This window comes from Sardina pilchardus, chromosome 16 (assembly GCF_963854185.1).
Source record: "Sardina pilchardus chromosome 16, fSarPil1.1, whole genome shotgun sequence".
Classification (NCBI taxonomy): domain Eukaryota; kingdom Metazoa; phylum Chordata; class Actinopteri; order Clupeiformes; family Clupeidae; genus Sardina; species Sardina pilchardus.
In genome coordinates, this window is record NC_085009.1 from 15,095,738 (window position 1) to 15,116,171 (window position 20,434).

Here is a 20,434-nt window from a genome sequence, read left to right on the forward strand (position 1 = left end):
CTTTCAGTCTCAGACTTTTCTTTCTCTGCTTTGCTTAATCAATGTTTCATGAAATGTATCTTTAAAGTTTAAAAGCTCATACATTTTGTGCATACTGTCTCTGTTTCAGGGGGACAAAGTTAGGGTAGAGATTCTTTCCCTGTCATTTGATCCCAATTCCCGGGTTGCTATGGATCAATCTGTACAGCGCGTCTATGTAGAGTACCGTCTCCTCGGCATTCCTATGGAAACCACAGAGACACCACTTTCTCTTCGGAAGCCTATTGATGGAGAGGAAATTCATTACAATTTCTTAAGAGGTAAGAAACCCAGCCATAATGCTGTGTTTGAATTATGAAATGGTCATTATGGTGTCTGAATGTAAAGAATATGACACGTGCCAAATTCTGTCCTTTAGTGATCTACGTTGATAGCGCAGACTCTGCACCACTCAGACACTACCTGTATACTATGTTGGAGGGAACGGACCCCAATAAGGGAAGGTATGTGCTGATTGGAATATTCATATTGTTATATGGAGCACTATACTACCAAACTAAAGATGTTAGAGAAAACAAGGGTCTTGCACTTTTATGTTGCCACCGATATGGTTATGGTTTTAACTGCTGTATGATTGGAAAAAAATACTAGGGACTTATTTTTGTGGCGCACAACATGACAGGCCTATACTTAAATGTGTGGTAGATCATGTATGGCAATTAACTACAATGCATGATCTACCAGAAATTTAAGTATAGGCAAACTCTTCATTTAATAAGTTGCATCACCTGTGGGTAAGTTGTGTCCCCTGAGTGAACATTTACTATTTATCTGTAAAGGGACTAACTCTCAACAATATTGTATGGACAAACCCAAACGGGAAGGCATTGTTTTACATTGCGTTGTTTCAATCCGTTACAATGTATCTCTGTGCTGCACATCATACTGAAAACCTATAGGCCGGCAGCTGTGCTGTAAGATCGTTGACCTCATATTTCACCCCATACAGGCTGAAGTTCACTGTTGTGAGTGAGCCACTAAATGAAGAGGAGGAGTGTGTTGATGTGGGATATGCTTATCTGGATTTAAAGGAGCTACTGTTAACTGGGAATGATATCATGGAGAAGCCAATTGATAGTAAGTTGTTATCTCTTTACCTCTCTCTCTCTCAAAGATTGAAAAACTTAAAAAGCTCACATCTTACAATAACATATGGGGTTTTCCTCGGGGTATGCAATATGGTGTGACTGATGGCCAAATGTTGATCAAATAGTTTTTTAATCCTTCCTTGATCAAGGAGAAGGATTGACCAAATGTGTGGCTGTCAATGAAATGCCAAAATATGTACGGGATAATGGACGACACGCCGTGCGGTTATTCAAAGTTAATGCACGTTCTAGACGGTGATACGGCCCGACGCGAAGCGGAGGGACGTTCCGTCTAGAAAAGTGCATTAACTTTGAATAACCGCACGGCGTGAAGTCCATTATCCCGCTTATTCCACTGTTGCCACTTGCGTTGTGTTCGTTTCCGGCGCTAATTTAGATGTTTTAATCGCTAGAACTGTTTTGTTTGTAGAACTACTTTTCCCAGACACATTTCAACTAATTTCTCAACTGCGGTTACTAGTTCTAAATGGTTGGTTGCTATGGCCAAAAGCCAGTCGTTAGTTCTAATCTACCGTTGTCAAGCTGGCATATCCCAAGATTCTGATGAACGTTAACTTTGAAAGATTGCTATTTTTCTTAGCCTACTGCCACCTAACTAGCTAAATGACACCTCTGTCATATGCTAAACGTTACTATGATCTGAACGTCTGTATTTTACAGCTTGTATGTAACGTGACAGTGCATTTAAACTTCACAACAAGTTTGGCGAATTAATATTCAAGTGTGATACGGCCAACAAATTGGAACTACTTCATAGCCGTGCGTATATGTAAGGGATTCTCGATGTCAGGTTCCTACGTCACAGTCCTCCGCCATATTGGAATTGGGGAAAGAACATCGTCTCCGCCATAGGAACCCATTCAATTTAGCGTCAAAAGGTAGTAGTCAAACTTTTAATTAACGTGTCATTTTTATAATTTGAGTCATTAGCTGGAGAGACTAAGGCCTGATATATACACAAATCGAATTAGGTAGGTTTGGATTATACGAGATGCCCGTACGAGGTACGTGAAGACCGGTGGATCTTCACTAAAAAATGAATGGGTTCCTATGGCGCTGCATGGCGTAGATGTTTTGTTTCCCCCATTTCAATTTGGCTGCGGCCATGAACCTGACATCGATTTGTGTATATATCAGGCCTTAGTCTCTCCAGATAATGACTCAAAGTTAAAAAATGACACGTTAATTAAAAGTTTGACTACTACCTTTTGACGCTAAATTGAATGGGTTCCTATGGCGGAGACGATGTTCTTTCCCCAATTCCAATATGGCGGAGGACTGTGACGTAGGAACCTGACATCGAGAATAATGTATAGAACGCCGGTCATTATCGGAAAATAATTCCCGACAGGACGGACAGAACCCCGACGCGCAGCGCCGCTTATCTCCCGTTTGTATTCATAACCTGTATATTTAGAACATAGTTTTATTCCACCGTTGCGTCCGTAAACATCGCTAAAACTGTCTTGACTGTGGGACTACTTTCCGCCACATATCAACTTTCTACTTGCAGGACAAAACTGCCGTTACTAGTTCTAAATGGATGGTTGCTATGGCCAAAAGCCAGTCGTTAGTTCTAAATGGCTGGTTGCTACGGCCAAAAGACAGTCGTTAGTTCTATCTCTACCGTTGTCAAGCGGCCATATCCCAGGATTCTGATTAACTTTAACTTTGAAAGATCGCTACTTTTATAGCCTACATGACATCCAACTAGCTACAATCCACCTCCGTCATATGCTACAATGTTACTATGGTTCTGCACGTCTGTATTTCAGCTTGGATGCAACGTGACAGTTCATTTAAACTTCGCAACGAGTTTGGCGAATTAATATTCAAGTGTGCTACGGGAACTACTTCAAAGGTAGCAGGTTATACGAAGTTAATGGCCACCCCATCAGCCAATCAGAGAAGAGAATTCCATTGTTGAGGGAGATAAGCAGATACAGTACCCTCCAGAATTATTGGCACCCTTGGTAAAAGTTGACTAAAAATAGGTATACAAAATAATCTTTAGGTGATTTATTGTACTCCCACAATGAAAACAATGAGGAAAAATATACCCTGCAAGGCAAGCAAATTTATTCTGAGAAAAAGGAAAATCTCATAAAGAAATAAATATTTTTAACAAAAACAGCTTGCTCACAATTATTGGCACCCCTGAAACATATTATGTACAACATTTAACAGGAGCATTTTCCTATGTAAATGCAACATTTTAAAGTAAATCAGAGTGTCTGTGAACTTTCAGAAGTAGTTCATGACGTTCTTTTTCACTATGGTATGAAAATGAAGTCACTCAGAGGCTAAATCCTCTAGTCATTTTTCAACATTGGAGAGACAAGAGAATACACTAAATTGAAATAAAAAGAAATTATGTTGACATTTGTAAGTAAGAGAATGTCTATGGAAACTAGGTATTTTGTTGAAAATGCCTATATTTTCAGTTAAAATGATGACTAAAAGGTTCTAATCATCTGGAAATGTGGCAAACATGCTTGGACAAAGACCCATGGCTATTTTGCTCCCACGCACAGTATAGAGGATGGTATGATAGGCAAAAAAATCCATAAGAACCACTGTTGAGAGTTACAGACAAAGCTATCATCTTGGGGTCACCAAGTCCCCCCCAAAAATCTTCAAAAGTGACCTCACTGCTAATAGATTATTTAGACAGCATGTCAGGTTAAAGCTAGTAGAGTCATTTAATGAACAATGTAAATGGCAGGAGTTACTGAATGGTACCATGACATGTCTGGGAGTGTGGTCTATTGTCAGATGAAAATAAAATTATGCTCTTTTGCTAAAAACACTTAAGGTGTCTTTGGCGTACATAGAAGAATGACTATACTAAAAAGAACCCCATGCCTAATCAGAATTATGGTGGAGGGGCTGTGCTATTGTGGGGCTGTTTTAATTCCCAAAGGCCTTGGGAACCTAATTAAGGTGCATGGCATCATGAACACCAAGAAAAACCTGAACATTTTCAAAGGAAATCAAACAATCTCTGCCAAGGCCCTAAAAGTTGGTCATGATTGGATCATTCATCAGGTCAATGAACCAAAACAAATGCACAGATCAAAACAAATATGGTTTACTGAACACAAAATCAAGCTTCAGACATTGCCATAGCAGTCCCCTGATCTAAACTCCATAGAAAAACAGTGGGATGAGTCAACGAGAAGAATGCACAAGTGTGGACCTAGCAATCTGGACGATCTGGGGAGGTTTTGTAAAGATGAATGGTCTTAAATCCCTTACTTTGTATTCTCAATCTTAATGGGGTGTCAGAGAAGAATATTATATGCTGTTTTATTGACAAAGGGAGGTTTAAGAAGGTATTACAAGTAGGGGTGCCAATAATTGTGAGTGACGTGTTTTTATTAAAAACATTTATTTCTTCATGAGATTTTCCTTTTTCTCAGAATAAATTTGCTTCCCTTGCAGGGTGTATTTTTCCTCGTTGTTTTCATTGTGGGAGTACAATAAATCACCTAAAGATTATTTTTTAGACCTATTTTTAGTCAACTTTTACCAAGGGTGCCAATAATTCTGGAGGGTACAACGTTGAGAGGCCCATTCAAAGTGAATGGGAGCTCCCTCAACATTCTAGAGAGCCATATAATAACTAAAGTTAATGCACACCCTTATAGAACGCAGGACAATGGGGAACTCAACCGAGCAGTGGAATAATAGAAATTGTAGGACTGTTTAGGCTTCCAGCTGAACTGTGATAATGGCATACATCGATTAATTGCATTACTTCCCCTCTCACAGTTTTAAGCATGAGTGAAGACGAAGAGGTCATGGGTCAACTTAAAGTCTCCTTAGAAGCAGCTACAGCCCTGAGTGGGATTTACCAAGAATACTTCAGAAGAGAAGGAGATGAGAGTGAAGAACTGTAAAGCCTACGTTAAGCCTACAGTTAACCAAGGGGAGCAGTTTTACATACAGTATATGAAGAGTATATCTGAAAAAAACCCTACGCAAATCTCATAAATGCAAATACTCCGTCAAAACCACATCTACTGAAGGAGGATTTATACTCTTTATATGATTGAGAACTGCTATCCTAGCCTGACTCCGCCTGTCTACGCACTTCCGCTAAATTTCACTTCCCTTCAGTACTCCGTCTGGGATCCACTTTCGTTTACTCCGGCAAGTGCACCTCTGCCCAATCAGAGAACAGAGGGCGTTTCCGAGAGCGATTACATTTAGGTTTCAAGCCTATCGTTATCACTGTGTTCCCCGTAGTTAACGTACATCATTACCTAATGTTAGTGATTGAACTCCAATGATTTCAAACTTCAGACGAGCGTCCACAAACCAGGAGATAAACGTTTACGAATGGATCTAGGCCAGACTGTCTGCGAGGAGAGTTTGGTCTCCATTCTTTTTAGTAGACAATTCCTTGTGGTGCTCCATACTAATAATCAATCAGGATAGTGAAAGGACTGAAGGCGGGGTAAGGCTGATCTCATTTAGTTAAGTAGATGCTGAACAGAATACGAGGGGAAGTCTATTATTTATTTCTTGCAAAACCAGTTTGTGAATGCTTTGTCAATAAACAGTTTTTCGAAACTCTTTTTGTCTCACTCTCCCTGTTCCTATTATGAAAATTAGGCACACAGGATTGCTCAGGTTCATGCTTATTGGATGTGTGAATTGTCTTCTAAGTTTGTCATTCACAAATATGCACTCACATTTTAACTCTGTGTCAAAGCTTAGTTCGTAGACCATACAGGACCCAGTTTTAAAGCCAATATAACAAATTAATTGCTAAACCTAACTGCTAAAAAGAATGAAAGAAAGTCATGTGAAAGTCAGTTATAGTGGGGAAAATTCAAGGCCCAGCTGTCTCCTATCATGCTGTCACGTCCTTTCTTTGGATGAGACATTAACTAACCCAAGGTTCTGACCACGTCAAGACGTTATAAAAGATCCCATGGCATTCCATGAGAAAGAGTATGGGTCCTGGCTAAATTCAACACCTGACCCATTCTATCCTGGCCACCTAATCTAATCATATATGTTGCGCTATGTCTTATATGTCACTATGGCTGCATGGAGAAATTGCCCCTCGGGGATAAATAAAGTTCATTTTTTTAATTGAATTGAATTTAATTAATCATCCCCTCTTGAATATCCCCTTGGGGATCAATAAAGTATCTATCTATCTATCTATATCTATCTATCTATCTATCTATCTGATTATTTTTACTAACATTTGTAGCAGCAACGGCCACAGCTTTATGAATAAAATGGAAGGCACTCAGCTGTCAGCACTAACATCACCTTTTATTATCACCTGTCGCCAGTCAAACAGATCATTTCAGTGAGACCAGGTCCACTCCAGGTGAGAGGCCCATTATCGCGGACACATGGCGTGCCGACCCCCGTCCACAGGAAGGTTGACCCCTGTTATGTAGGTTGCAGCATCTGACGCCAGGAAAGCAATGGCATGAGCGACTTCATCGGCCTCCCCTGGTCGCCCAAGGGCATGGGTCACCTTACACTTCTCTAGGAACTGATAGTAAAGAAAAGGGGGGGGGGGCATCTCAGTATCTACAGTAAATACTATACAGCTGTAACTCTATACTGCATTGAATATGAACTGCACAAATCACACAAATGAAAATATTCTGTCACAACCACTTTTACTATAAGCACATTTTACAACAAAATGACATGTGAAAACGACTTGACATGTGAAAACAAAACAAGCTAACCTAACAACCTAAGTTACAATTCTAGCATAACATGCTGTTTGAATCAAGTCACAGCCACTTTTAGAAACAGGGAGGGTCATTTACAATGTTTGCCTGAATCATTGAGCAAGTTCAGGGGTTTCATGAAGCTGCTTATAAATGTTGTGGTCTTGAATTTTGTATTTTCAGTGTCTTATGCAGTACTCCTTTGTTTATTCTTCCTGGTTGTTATATGTTTTGGTTTACTTCCTGTTCCTATTTACTATGTGCTCCTTTGTTTACCCTAGTCACGTGCCTCTTGTTCCTCATATCACTGTTCCAGCCAGTCACCTAATCTCATGTGCACGCTGACTTTTTTGCTGCCTTGCTGTTTCTCGAGGTCACAGAGTACTGTCGGTATGAAAAAAACCCTGAATGGACACATATGGCTTAATCTGGCAGAAACTGGCCTGTTAAAATGGCTCCATGTATTACTGTCCTCTTTGGCTATAAACAGGAAACGATGTTTGAATTCATTGTGCTGTTGGTTGAGGACCTTCTACAATCAAGCCACATTAATAAAATCATGGTTTAGGATACAACATGGATTATGGTGTAACTTTAACAAACAGAAAAAAGGGAGCTAGTGTGCAGATATTCTTATATTCCTAGATTTGCTATTTTTCACAATATTACATTTTTTTTATCCAGCACCTACAGTGCATGACTGTGTGCATGTTGCATTTGTTTGGATTAGGATACAACAGCAACACAATTGGTAACAATTACTGTAGGTGCCAAATTGCAGGTGAACACACAAGTATGTCGTAAGAATAGATATTAGATTATGTTTCCATCCCTTTACAATGGTCTTTCCCCCTTGCCTTTCATACCATTTTCTTCTTTATTTTGCAGTGTGCACACGATGCATTTTTGGCCCTCACTTCATGCAGAGACCTTGTTGCCTGATGCATGCTTACAATTTACAAACCACCATGTTCGAGTATGGGAATGTATTTGCCTCATAGTAACATAAGGAATCCCTGATCAATGTGATACTTACAGTGGGTATAGTAAGTATTCACACCCATGCTAAAGTTGACTAAAAAGAGGAATATAAAATCATACTCATTGAGCTCAATGCAAATCAAACAGGCTAATAGGCTAACTGGAAAAAGCACCATGCCAATCTCTAGCTATGGTGAAGGGTATGTGATGATGTGGGGCTATTTTAATTTCAAAGGCCAAGGGAACTTTATCAGGATGCATAATATCCTGGATCCATAAAATAGCTGGCCTTTAAAAATAAAAACATATAAAAAATCCTCCTGCTCCTATGGGAATTTAACATAGGGTTCAATTACTTATGCAACCTGTATTTAAGGAAGAACATTTATCTATTTACGATACATTCTTCAATCACAAAGAAAATTAGTGTCCTTAGAGGTTTGATTTTTACTCATTTTTTGAATTAAGGCATTACAATCAATTCTCAAAAGATGATTTTATATTCCTCTTTTTAGTCAACTTTAGCATGGGTGTGAATACTTACTATACCCACTGTATGTTACTTATGCTTGACCAATGATTTAAAAGTTAACTCTACGTTTACAGTGCCTAAAGAAAGTCATCATACCTTTTAGAAATAGTTACTTTTTTGTCTTACAGCCTGAAATCAAAACCCATTTTAAAAACAATCTCTTCCAGTTTATATACAAATTTAGCTGCACAACATCAAAATAATGAAAAAAAAATTAAAACTAGAATAACAGGGTTGGAAAAGTCATCATACCCCTGACTTAATACTTTGTAGAGCTTCCTTTTGCTTTCACTACAGCCATCAATCTGTTTGGATATGTCTATTATAGCGTTGCACACCTAGATTGGGGAACATTTGCCCAATCTTCCGTGCAGAATTGTTAAAATCCAGTCAAATTCTGTAGGAAATGGAGATGGACTGCTCTCTTCAAGTCAATCCACTGATTTTCTATAGGATTTAAAGGTCTCATCTCATCGTTTTTTCGTTAATTTATAAGATTTCTAACAGAGCGTATGCCATTCAAAATGGATCAAAGTTTTTCCTGTCTGATAACTTCAAACGACCCCATAACTGTTGCATTTTTAAAGGAAGCTTTGATGTATCCTCTACACCGTCTATTAACAATATCTGTCTGGCAATTCTCAAACAGCTGGGAGAAGTAAACAAAGACAGCAGAAGAAATTCTCCTTATGGCTGGTGGTTCTACTGAAATGGCATTTGTTTTTTGCTCTTATCTCTCTTCATGAAGAGAGGCTTTGCTTTTGCCAGGTTGCAACTCTGACTCAGAAGTTCTTAAATGTCCTTAGCCTGGTTACACAAAGGTCACTGGCCATCACTACAACAGAGATTTAATTTTCAGTTCCACACAAGTAGCCTACCTTTGCATATTCTTCTTCATTCAAACCAGCTCGTTTGTGAACTTCAGTTATGATCACTCCGGGGCTGTAGAAAACATTTACGTCTCTTGAATAAAATATAGTTCTGTTATGTTGCACTTATTTTCAGAAATTACAGAAAACATGTTTAATATTTCAGAAGTCAAAAAAATATGTACGTACCAGACCGAATTGACCCGCACTTTTTTTTCAGCCAGTTCTACATAAAACAAAACAACCCGTATAAACAAACGGCACATATTACTCACACAGCATGTATTTACACAGTTAAAACATGTTTATATTTACGTTATTTAGAACTTGAAGCAATTGATCATGTCTTACCAAGCGCTGTGCAGCGAGTGAATTGGTCAATGGCTGATTTGGACATACAGTAGGCAAGGACACCAGGAAACTATGACACAAGCAACAACAGTAGATGGACATGAGAAATCAACATAATAATTCTACATTATATTAACACAATATCACCTATACAAAAACAAACCTATCCTGTTAGCCTTAAAATACACTTACAGTTAAAATAAGATGGGTACAATAAGGACAATAAGTCTCCAGCTTTCTCAGCTATCACCCCAGCCAGACAGCAAAATACACATGTGCACACCCACCGATCGCTGGCCATTGACACTTGAGACATTCACAATAGAGCCTTGTGTCTTTATCAAATGGGGCACACACAGGTGGGTCAGGTGATACACAGACCTGCAACAGAAACAAACAATTAATAAGGACTCCAAGGGAAAACTCACATACAGTAATTTCCTGTAGCCACATTGTATATAAGCCACAAGAAAGAATGTTTCCACAAGTTAAAATAAGCAAAACCATATTAATACCATATTAACTGCCCCCGTGAATTAACCTCATAGCTAAAGAAATTCTGCAAAATCAATGTGTAAGCCGTGGCTAATAGTAGGGAAATTATAGTAGACACACTCGGGAGCCCATGCACATTGGTGCAAAGGCATGCCAAAGTTGATTACGAAAAGGTTTGACTTTGATCAATCCTTTTCAACTGAATGCATCAGAAGAGATTACAGTGGCAATACGATGTAATATCACCATGGGCTCTGGACAATTTTATATAAAGTGTGTTGTTCCTTTGTTACAAACAATTAAATGTGTTGTTCAAATAGCAGCTGGTCTGAAAATGCCATATCACATCCTTTTCAAATTACTCATGTGACTTTGTGTATCAGGGTTGCCTGATTTTGAGCTGAAAATTAATGTATTTTACATATCAAAGCTGTAATCATAATTTATTTGACATGCCCCCCACCCCCAATTATTAAACTATGTTCAAAATGTCCCCAAAAATCAAAAGAAATTGTTACTGTATATTACAATAGCCCACCACTCACTGCTGTCCAAAATAAGTACTTGCAGATGTAATCACAAACTAAACTTAACAATGGCTAATTAGAATTAGAACAAATTACACACGCGCACAGCGCGTGCACACACACACACACACACACACACACACAGGTGTGTGAACTATATGATGGTTAGTAATTTATGGAAGTGGTGCCAGTCCAAATAACCCCAGGCAATCCAATAAACTATCTCAGCAACAGGGACATGAAACTGCTCCAACTGGTTTCAGAGATGGGAAGGAAACATGCACAACGGCCCCTCAAAGTATATTATGACTGTCACTATTGTAAAATATTGTAATATATCAACACATCACTCCATCTGTTCATACATTTTATGAGATGTTTATCTCTAAGGCCCATACAAACACAACTTAACACATATTAAGTTGTTTTACACCCACTGGGCATAACAGACATTATATCCAGAGATGCTTTCCATGTTGGTCAACATCTGTGATTATTACCCTGTAATGTTATACAGTTACTCACCTGACATTGACATTCATGACCTTATCATACTGGGCTAAATCAGTTGTTTCAATACTGCCCATGGCCAAGATTCCTGCACTATTGACAAGGACATCAAGCCTGCCAAAATGAGCAAGAGTCTGGTCCACAGTTTTGCTCACTGTCTCCTCGTCGGTCAGATCACCAGGCACAAGCAAGGGCTAAAAGAGACAAAAACAATTCAACTTAAAGTCAGTTGTATATTGTCTAGTGTTTAATAAGCAGGTGCCTATCCAGGCAACAATGGTGAGGAGACATATCCATTTCAGCCTTTGGTATCAGATTTATTTGGCCAACTAAATGACAAAGAATTTGTTTGTAGCCTGTGTTGTTCCAATATTACAACTCCCACTATGTAGTGCTGTGTAAATCTAAGTTTACAGAAAGTTAAAGATTCTTATGGGAACTCCATGCCACAAGCAGGTAGAGTTGTGAACAATATCAAGGTGGGGGCAACAAACTCCCCAAATCAAATGCAGAGTGTAGAAATCCATTAGGCCTACAAGCTGTTTCAAGGCCACGAAGGTGTTTTTGAGATGTACCTTTTTGAGAAGCTACAGTAAGATGTCTTTGGGGTTAATCAGAGGTGGAAAACTCCAGCTTCAGAAAGTAAAAATCCAGTAATGTATTGGTTCTACCTGTGCACTTAACACAGGTGATCTCATCAATTAGCTGCTTGTGCACAGATATGTGGTAGGACTTTTACTTTCTGAAGCTGGACTTTTCCACCTCTGGGGTTAATCAATGGCTGGACTGGGTCATTAAGACCACTAATGAAGAAAAAACAATTAATAATACCTGGATGGCACCGTGGCCGGTGCACTGTTCAGCTATCTTTTTTAGATTTTCCACATCGCGGCCATTTAATGCGAGCCGAGCACCAAGTTTGGCAAACAATAGGGCTGTCGCTGCTCCGATTCCTGAGCTGGCACCAGTGATCAGGGTCACTTTGTCTTTCAGGGAATTTACCTAAGTGTAAACATAAAAAATACAACATTGAAACCCACAAGGAATTACACTCATATTCTTCTAACAAAGCAAATGCTGCTAGTAAGCTAACAAATCTAATGTCTCGGCAACTGTCATGTTTACATCATACAGTAGAATGGCACACAACACAACACTGCAATGCGAGCTAGAGATTGCCATTCATTCTCTGCCTGTGCTTTACATTATCACACCCAGATTTCAATGGCTGCCACATCTTGCCACATGATTTTAACTTTCATCAATGAAACAGGTGTAGCCCTATGCAAGTGACAAAAGTAATCTATGACATCATCATCTGTCACATACGTTTGTTTGGTTATCTATATTCAGACTGAGCTCATTTAAAAACAGCTTTGTTGTGTAGCCTACCCCACTACAAAGGTTGTTTACCTGCCATTTCCCTAAAGGCAAAAGCCCCATTCACCCATAGAAGAGACTCTGGAATGTTCATTTCATTCAACTATGGCTACAGGTGATATAACCAAAGGCAATACAAATCATAAAGTAGCCTAACAAAGTGGAGGAATTTCTCTTTTTGTTAATATTCAACATAATGGGTGCTGATTCCGTGCTAAGGTAGGCTAACCGATTTGTCCAGCCTGCAAAAAATGACATGCAATGTCATACAATGTAACATTGTGCAATATCAGGCATTCTACATAGGCAATGGAGAGATCCATTCAGCAGTGTCAGTAGCATCAAAACCAGTTTGCCAATGAAAATATAGGCCTAGTTTAATAAGCTACTGCAGTCAACATAAACGACAACAACAAGCGATGGATTGTATGTGAAAACAATTTCCTCATATCCCATGACTTGGTCCAAAATGTTCTTTGTGTTTTCATGACTGGGATAGTTGACTTCTCAGCATAGCTTTATGTAAACTTGTGCGCATGCTTGCTAGTCCAATGGCTGGCTTGGTGATGACAGAACACGGTGATGTAGCCTACCTACCCATGTACAGATTCGCCGTGAAAATAAACTAGAAGCCTAGTTGTTTGGTGCATTCAATCATATAAGACAGTGATTTATGTGATCAAAACCTTAAACATATAGAGCAATTAATGTTACAACCTCAAAATTATACCAAAGTACAGTAGGTCCTCTCTTTGGTGGTCATTCAATGAAGCCAAATGCCAAAAATTGTGTTTTCATGTTGCGACTCGAGGCGTGGAGAAACTTGAAACACCTTGTCCCCGATTTCAGAAACCATTCCCGAATAGCATAGTGACAAGGTATTTCACAAACGGTTCGTTATGTTCATTGTCAAACTGAATTAAATTAGGGCTATGTTGTGAGCAAGAAAACCACGTGGCAACCTTGAAAGTTTCCTCCGATGCCATCACTTGTGCGTCTCGTCTGCGTTCCAGAGAAGTACTTTCGCCTGACAGTTTTGTCACTAGCCCTTTTCCGCAAGGACAGCTAGTTTGGTCATACGTGTAGTGAGCTCAGGGTTGTCAACATTGTCAGTGCCACATTAAAAGTTTACAATATGGCCGCCATTCGTCATTTTTCAAAATAAAAGCCAAATTTATTCCAAAAGACAGTTAAACCAACATGATGTTCTTTTATCTTAACAGCTTCAAACAAATAAAGTGGTAACAAATGATGACCTGACATGAAGGTATGAGATGGGTAAGCTATATCCTGCTGAAGATTTGAGATGAGCGCCTGTGAGGTGTGACACCCAATTGGCTACCAGATAGATAGATAGATAGATAGATAGATACTTTTTTGATCCCCAAGGGGAAATTCACCATGCCAGGTGCCTCTTTCTCTCTTTCTGGCCATGGTATTTGTGGCTTGTCGCGGCCTGCATTTTGTTACAGTATGTAGCAACTAGTCTACTTTTAATTCCCACTATTGTCTAAAAAAGCATAGTGAGAGAAAGCAATCGTAATTGACGAACACGTCCAGTTGACGTTGGCGTAGGCTACGTAATCCTACCTTGGTCCTACTGCTGGGCCAATTATTTATAAGGGAGAGATCCACATGGATTGTATTGTGTTTTAGAGGATTTGATTTTGAGCATCTTGTTTAGCCCCAGACTTAACCCCCCTAAAATAGCAATCAGGCCACGTTGGACGGTCACACTTATCATTCGCACCCCCACGCCCTGGGAACTTGAACTCTCCCGGGAATATTTCAAGTCCTCTGCCCCTGTGTGCCATGGTTCAAAAAACAAATGTGCAAAAATATAAAATGTCCTGTTTGTATAACCTGCTTTGTGTTTGACTGTTCAGCCTTGCATGCTCAAACTCTGGAACTTCCCGTATAGTATAAGAAGGGGCCAGTGGATCACATGGGGTTTATATCTGGCCGTCTGGCCTACTATATTTTGCCACGTATAGTCTTTTTAAATTTATTCAGTTGTAATTCTTCCTTCATTTCATAAACATTGATGTTATCTTTTTTTATGTATGGTAAGTTAAACTAAAAGTAATGGTTGTTCAACAACGGATCAGACCCTGGGCCTCGCAGTAGCCAAAGCTGCAGCTTGACTACAAAGAGCTAAACTCGTTGGTACACGAGCACATATCCACAGTGCACTCTGTCACAGAAAACAATATCTAAATCAAGGTTTTGGTGCTGGTGCTCGACAGTATTGAACATTTTTGAACGATACCCAATTAATTCAAAATACTGACTAGATTCACAAAGTCAGCAAGATGGCGGCACGGCACCCTGTGTCTTTTTGCACACGGGGTCTGCGCTGTGCTGCTGACTGAGGTTTAGACTGATATATTTAACCTACTGTCCATGTGTGCTTTAAAATCACCTCCAACACTCCACAGCAACGAGCCTTAAAACTCACAGCATTTTTTGCAGTGTTTTGCATTACTATGTTTCAATGACTTTATGGAGGCCTAAGGTATGTGCAATACTGTCTTATATTCTTTTTTTGGGCTGTCAAAATAACTGATCAATTTAGATTAATTAATTTGAAGAAAAATAAAATAACAATGACCTCTGACCCAAAGCCATTCTAGTCAGTAACCATTAGACTGTTAAATAGGGAGACGAGAATGTGCTGCCTGGATCAATGATTGGAACATTTACCTTTAAAAAAAAAGGTGTTTAAAATAAAAGGTGTTAAAAAATAAAGTGTTGATTACAATAAAGTCCTCTGCAATGTCTGCGGCAAGGAATTTGCATATCACTGGAGTTTGTCAACTCTAAAGTACCACATCAATGCAAAGAAATAGTGTTGACATTGACAGTGTTGAGAGGAGTGTCGATTTATTTTCATTGTGTCCCCTAGGTTAGGCTATAAATGTGGCCTGAAATGCCTTGTATGTTTTAAAAAAAAAACTTCTTCCCGAAGCACTTCTGAATGTATTTCCTCAGCATATTAGGTCTTAATATACAGTAGATTGTCGTGGCTATTATTTTAACATTGAAAATAATAATAAAAGAGTTTTTTTTACTTTAAAGTCACTAATGCTGATCATTCAATAATGCATTTGAATTGAAATATTTAAAATACTTTCACAGCAAAGAGTAGGCTATAGTTAATTAGATAAAAATGTTTAATCGATTGACAGCCCTAATATATCTATTTAAATAAATGATTGGCAAAAACATAAATATATCAATGAAACTTTTTTACTAATTGAATCATACGCGCACTTATTATAGCAACACCTAGAATGCTGTTCATTGACTTCAGTTCAGCAACTGGATTCTGGACTTCCTAATCAACAGACCACAAAATGTGTAGTCCCTGAACGCACTCAGAGATGTGTGATTTTAACATTTCTCAATATAAACAGCTCTTCTAAGAGCTGCCCAAAACCTCTGCTTAAGCATTTCCACTTTTACGTAAATCACTATTAAAGATGTAAAATCCACTTTATACAGTGTACTCTTTGTTGTATTGCAGCAGCCTGTTCCAATGGTTTTACAATGTTTGCATGTTGTTGCTACTCAAAATCTACAAAATGTTTTCCTCCCTTTATATGTTGTATAGTCTCATAAGGGTCCAGAAGTTTGTGCAGGATACACAGATACAGTACACCGTGAGTAACAAGCTCACCCTCAGATTCTTACTCTTCCATGTCATAACTCCTGGCAGTACTTCAAGTATATGTGCACGTGGGAGCTGTCCACATACTGTAGGGGATACTTTGTTAGATCTTGGCAGATTTATCTCGTCCATACTGTACCTTAAATAAATTACACACATTAAGGTTCAAGGAGACTTTATTATCCCCAAGGGGCAATTTGTTTTGCAGTCAGAGAGAACACATTTATGGTGTATTTTAAGTAGACATAAATACACCATAAACATTGATAAAAAAAACATAAAAAAAAAAAAAAAGCCTAAGGAATAATTATAAAAACACTCATGTGAGAGTGGGTACAAAAGAGTTCTTGGACACAAACCTATATGGCCAGATGGAAGCAATGTAAACTCTGAGATCATGGAGTGAGTGAGATCATCCAAGATCGACCAGGCTTTGTGCAAGGAATGAATGTTAATCGAGGGAGACCCAGCAATTTTGCTAGTTTTCTTGCTGACTATGGAACAGAAACTGTTTTTCTCCTTCAGATTTAAAAACCCATACAAGCAGATAAAATGAAGAACAGATCCAATAAAACAACAGTAAAACATCTACATAAAAATGCTGCTCACATGAAAAGTTAGCATTAGTGAGCTTTCTCACATACATTGTCTGCAAAAAGGTTACCTTGTTGTCAATCACAGTCTTTAGATATTTATACTTCTGAACAGTTTCCACAACCTGACCATTAATGACAACAGGGGAAATGGTTTTTTTTCTAATATCAGTTATCATCTATTTGGTCTGACTGACTTCATTATCTAAAAAGGATGAATTACAAACATACAATCTGACACCACGGGATCATGCTCTTGGTCCTCTGAATTTAAAAATGGTCAATGGAAGCAGGTTTGTTGGTCTGATGGCTCCAAAATGGAACTTTTTGGCTATCAGACTAGATGCTATTTGTGCCGCACACAAACACTGCACATCACAAAAAAATGCACCATTTGAAGTATGGTATAGTGGTAGCATCATGCTGAGGGGATTCTTCTCGATAGCAGGCCCTGGCTTGTAAAGGTATGAATTCAGCAAAATATATGGAAATCCTTAGCCTGGGTGTTCCCATCCTGCCTTACGCGGCGATTTCATTCACGCTGCTAAGGCAGTCTGGAAACTGACACCCACATTTCCGCCTGATGTTGTCGACCAATCTCAGAACAGGGGAGAAAGCAAGACCATGATGAGCTATGCACAGACGCATTTGATAGACATCCGTGGCGGCCAATGAACGGATCTGGGCATCTATTTCAAATACGAGAAAATGAACGTCTGGTTGCCAGACCACATCTCATTTGAGAAGTGGTAGGCGCTATAGCCTAGGAAATCCTGGAGGACAATCTGATTCAGTCTGCAAGAGAATTATGACTTGGGAGAAGATTAACTCTCCAGCCAGACAATGATCTGAAGCCTACAGCGAAAACAAGAAAATGGTTTAGACAACAAGGTGGATGTTCTGGAGTGGCTGAAACAAATACCCAGACCTCAGTCCTATGGGGGCAGCCGTGGTGTACTGGTTAGGGCTACAATATTCAAGGAGGATGGATAGCCTAAGAGTGCTTTGCCAGCGCTTTGTCAGAGCCTCTTCTACCATCAATGATTGCTCCAACAGCAATTTTCCATTCTGACGTCATGCAAGAGGTAGCCTACAGGAGTTTCAAGTTGCTTAATAGCTTTATATTCCAGGCTGTCTGATGGGCAGTCTTACCACTGCCCCCTTTACACACACACACACACACACACACACACACACACACACACACACAACCACACACACAACCACACACACACACACACACACACACACACACACACACACACACACACACACACACACACACACACACACACACACACACACACACACACACACACACACACACACTAGCCATCATGCAAAAATGCTCACAAGTGCCCTCTCTCGTGTTATACCCTCCTGGACTTTTGGGTTGTTTACAGTTTTTTACAATCACTTTGCTACTATTTTCAGAACCTTGATGTCATTTTTCACAACTCTAGACACAAAACTCACAACCAATGATCATTTTTCAAAACTCTAACCCTTTTCTCAATTGCTTGGATACAGTGTTGGGAAGGTTACTTTAGAAATGTAATGAGTTACAGTTACAAGTTACTCTGTTTAAAATGTAATAGTAGTGTAACTATTTGAATTACTTTTTCTGAGTAGCGTAACTAATTACTTTTGATTACTTTTTGATTACTTTTCCGATTTTTGAATGATATATATAGTCCCCAAATCCATGCGAATATTTCGGCCTTGGTCTACAGGCTGCCGAGCAGTTCTGTACAAGCGCAAAAGGCAGCAAGGGCATTCAATACATGAATTGGCATCACATTTTTTGTGAGGATAATATAATGATAATCATAACACGTTTACAGGCAGGCATGTAGGCCTACGCTGATGGCGCTGTAGACGTGATAGAGCCTATCAGAAGGTCCCATATCAAATTATGGCTGTGGAGGGAAACAGTTCTTTTTACATACAATTTTCTTTGCAAAGTTTTGCTGACAATATTGAGATGTAATTCAAATTGTAATTTTGAAAAATTTCAAAAGTACCTGTAATTGAATTACATTTTTTCTACAGTAACTGTAATATATTACAGTTACATTTATTTTGTAATTAAATTACGTAACTCAATTACATGTAATGCGTTACTCCCCAACACTGCTTGGATATAATACACATACAACTTAGATCATTTGTTCATTCAACAAAACTCACCTGTTCAATATGATACAACTTAACATCAAAGTACTACTATTTCAAAAGGCAATTCACACTTTACATTTCAAATGAGTGTCATGAAATCATGAAAGTTTCAAGATACTGTAACGAGATTCACTGTCACCAATTAGCGTGGAGCATGAACCAATTAGACTACAATATCCATGGATGTAGCCTAATATTTTATATCTTTATATAAAAAAATAGCCTAGATATTTTTTATATTTTATATTTTCATCAGGCTGTCTTTTCTTTTCTATTTCATAGCTAATTATTTTTACTTTAATTCAAATAAACCTATGTTGTGATTGTACTGTAGTGTTTTGCATCAATATATTACAAACTTTGATCAATGATTCCACTGTGTCTGTAGTATTCTCTCTACTACTGCAGTACTTTTACAGAGATGTGTTTACTGTACTGTTCCTGTAGTACCATAATGAAACCTGTATCACCTATTTTGTTCTACAATATCTAATGATTGTACGAACAATGACACAATGAAACTATCGGTTGCTTGTGTGCGGGTGATCTATAGTTATGTTTCAGTGGTATTTCACAGTAAATTTGTTTTTTGAACCAATGATTGTGCAATTGCAAGATTTCTTTGAAGATGTGAATGTACAATCCAATGTTTTGAACATTAGAGGGCCTGTGTTACAAGTGATAACCGTTTTGAATTTTGTGTCTAGAGTTTTGAAAAATGACATCAAGGTTCTGAAAATAGTAGCAAAGTGATTGTAAAAAAACTGTATGTGTTCTAGTTGTATTGTATTCCATGTACACAGAGAAATGTTATTTTGAGTTTTCCTGTAGTAATAATTTTAAGCTACTTAAACACGCTGTTGGCCTAGCCTATGTGTTGATTTTACCCAAGTGCATGATAAAATGACAATAACAGGAAATCTTAAACCTTCACTGTGCAGGCTACATAACTTAATGTGAAAAAGAAATACTGATGGCAAGCATCATGCATTCAACACAATTACAGTTTTTGCCCGTGGCTTGAACAATATAGACCCATGCTTAGACTAAAGTAACACAACTTGAAGTTTTGTTGCCATATCTCAAACACATGTACCTATACCTAAAACAAAAGTGCTGCTTTGCCCTCTAGTTGCAATCCTGCAACACGCTTACTCCTTTATGCAACACACTTGGTCCTGCATACTATGTCATAAGACACTTTGTTCAAAAATGAAATCTCAGAGTACCGTTTGTTAAACACATATATCCAAAACACAAAACACATCGGGTAATTGCAACCTCTCAAGTGCACAACTGAACGCACTTACTTGCAAAACTGAACACCAATCAGCCATCTACAAAAAGCCCTCAGTTTTGCCATTGGAAATGGTGATGTGAATGGTTTATTTCCCAGTGTTGTGTCATGTTTACGTGTGTTTAGAGTTTTGGCACAATGAGCGAAGGTATTCAAGCAAATATGTTTTATATAGAGTAGACTAGTGTGTTC

General features: G+C 38.6%; 2 protein-coding genes across 2 annotated transcripts; one reads left to right on the top strand and one right to left on the bottom strand.

Annotated features, from left to right (window-relative positions):
- Positions 1-135: 135 nt before the first annotated feature.
- Positions 136-5,802, top strand: LOC134060178 (X-linked retinitis pigmentosa GTPase regulator-interacting protein 1-like). The gene is made up of 4 exons (XM_062516800.1): positions 136-299; positions 398-482; positions 989-1,116; positions 4,923-5,802. The coding sequence occupies exons 1-4, from the start codon at positions 170-172 to the stop codon at positions 5,048-5,050; spliced, it is 471 nt and encodes a 156-aa protein (XP_062372784.1). The 5' UTR covers positions 136-169; the 3' UTR covers positions 5,051-5,802.
- A 622-nt stretch (positions 5,803-6,424) lies between these two features.
- On the bottom strand, positions 6,425-13,604 carry zgc:101858 (uncharacterized protein LOC449555 homolog). The gene is made up of 8 exons (XM_062516315.1): positions 13,467-13,604; positions 11,956-12,126; positions 11,140-11,318; positions 9,880-9,973; positions 9,593-9,662; positions 9,431-9,467; positions 9,251-9,314; positions 6,425-6,672 (listed from the first exon to the last, which is right to left on the bottom strand). Exons 1-8 carry the CDS (start codon positions 13,488-13,490, stop codon positions 6,514-6,516), a joined length of 798 nt encoding a protein of 265 aa, XP_062372299.1. The 5' UTR covers positions 13,491-13,604; the 3' UTR covers positions 6,425-6,513.
- Between the last annotated feature and the right edge of the window lie 6,830 nt (positions 13,605-20,434).

Bases quoted from the DNA above. Each gene is read 5' to 3' on its own strand.
- zgc:101858 (XM_062516315.1), bottom strand. From the start codon at position 13,490: ATGGCATCGGAGGAAACTTTCAAG. The intron at 9,663-9,879 runs GTGGGTGTGCAC...CTTGTGTCATAG, and splicing joins GTGTCAATGGCCAGCGATCG to TTTCCTGGTGTCCTTGCCTA. The intron at 6,673-9,250 runs GTAGGCTACTTG...CTTTACTATCAG, and splicing joins ATGAAGAAGAATATGCAAAG to TTCCTAGAGAAGTGTAAGGT.
- LOC134060178 (XM_062516800.1), top strand. From the start codon at position 170: ATGGATCAATCTGTACAGCGCGTCTATGTAGAGTACCGTCTCCTCGGC. The intron at 483-988 runs GTATGTGCTGAT...CACCCCATACAG, and splicing joins ACGGACCCCAATAAGGGAAG to GCTGAAGTTCACTGTTGTGA. The intron at 1,117-4,922 runs GTAAGTTGTTAT...CCCCTCTCACAG, and splicing joins CATGGAGAAGCCAATTGATA to TTTTAAGCATGAGTGAAGAC.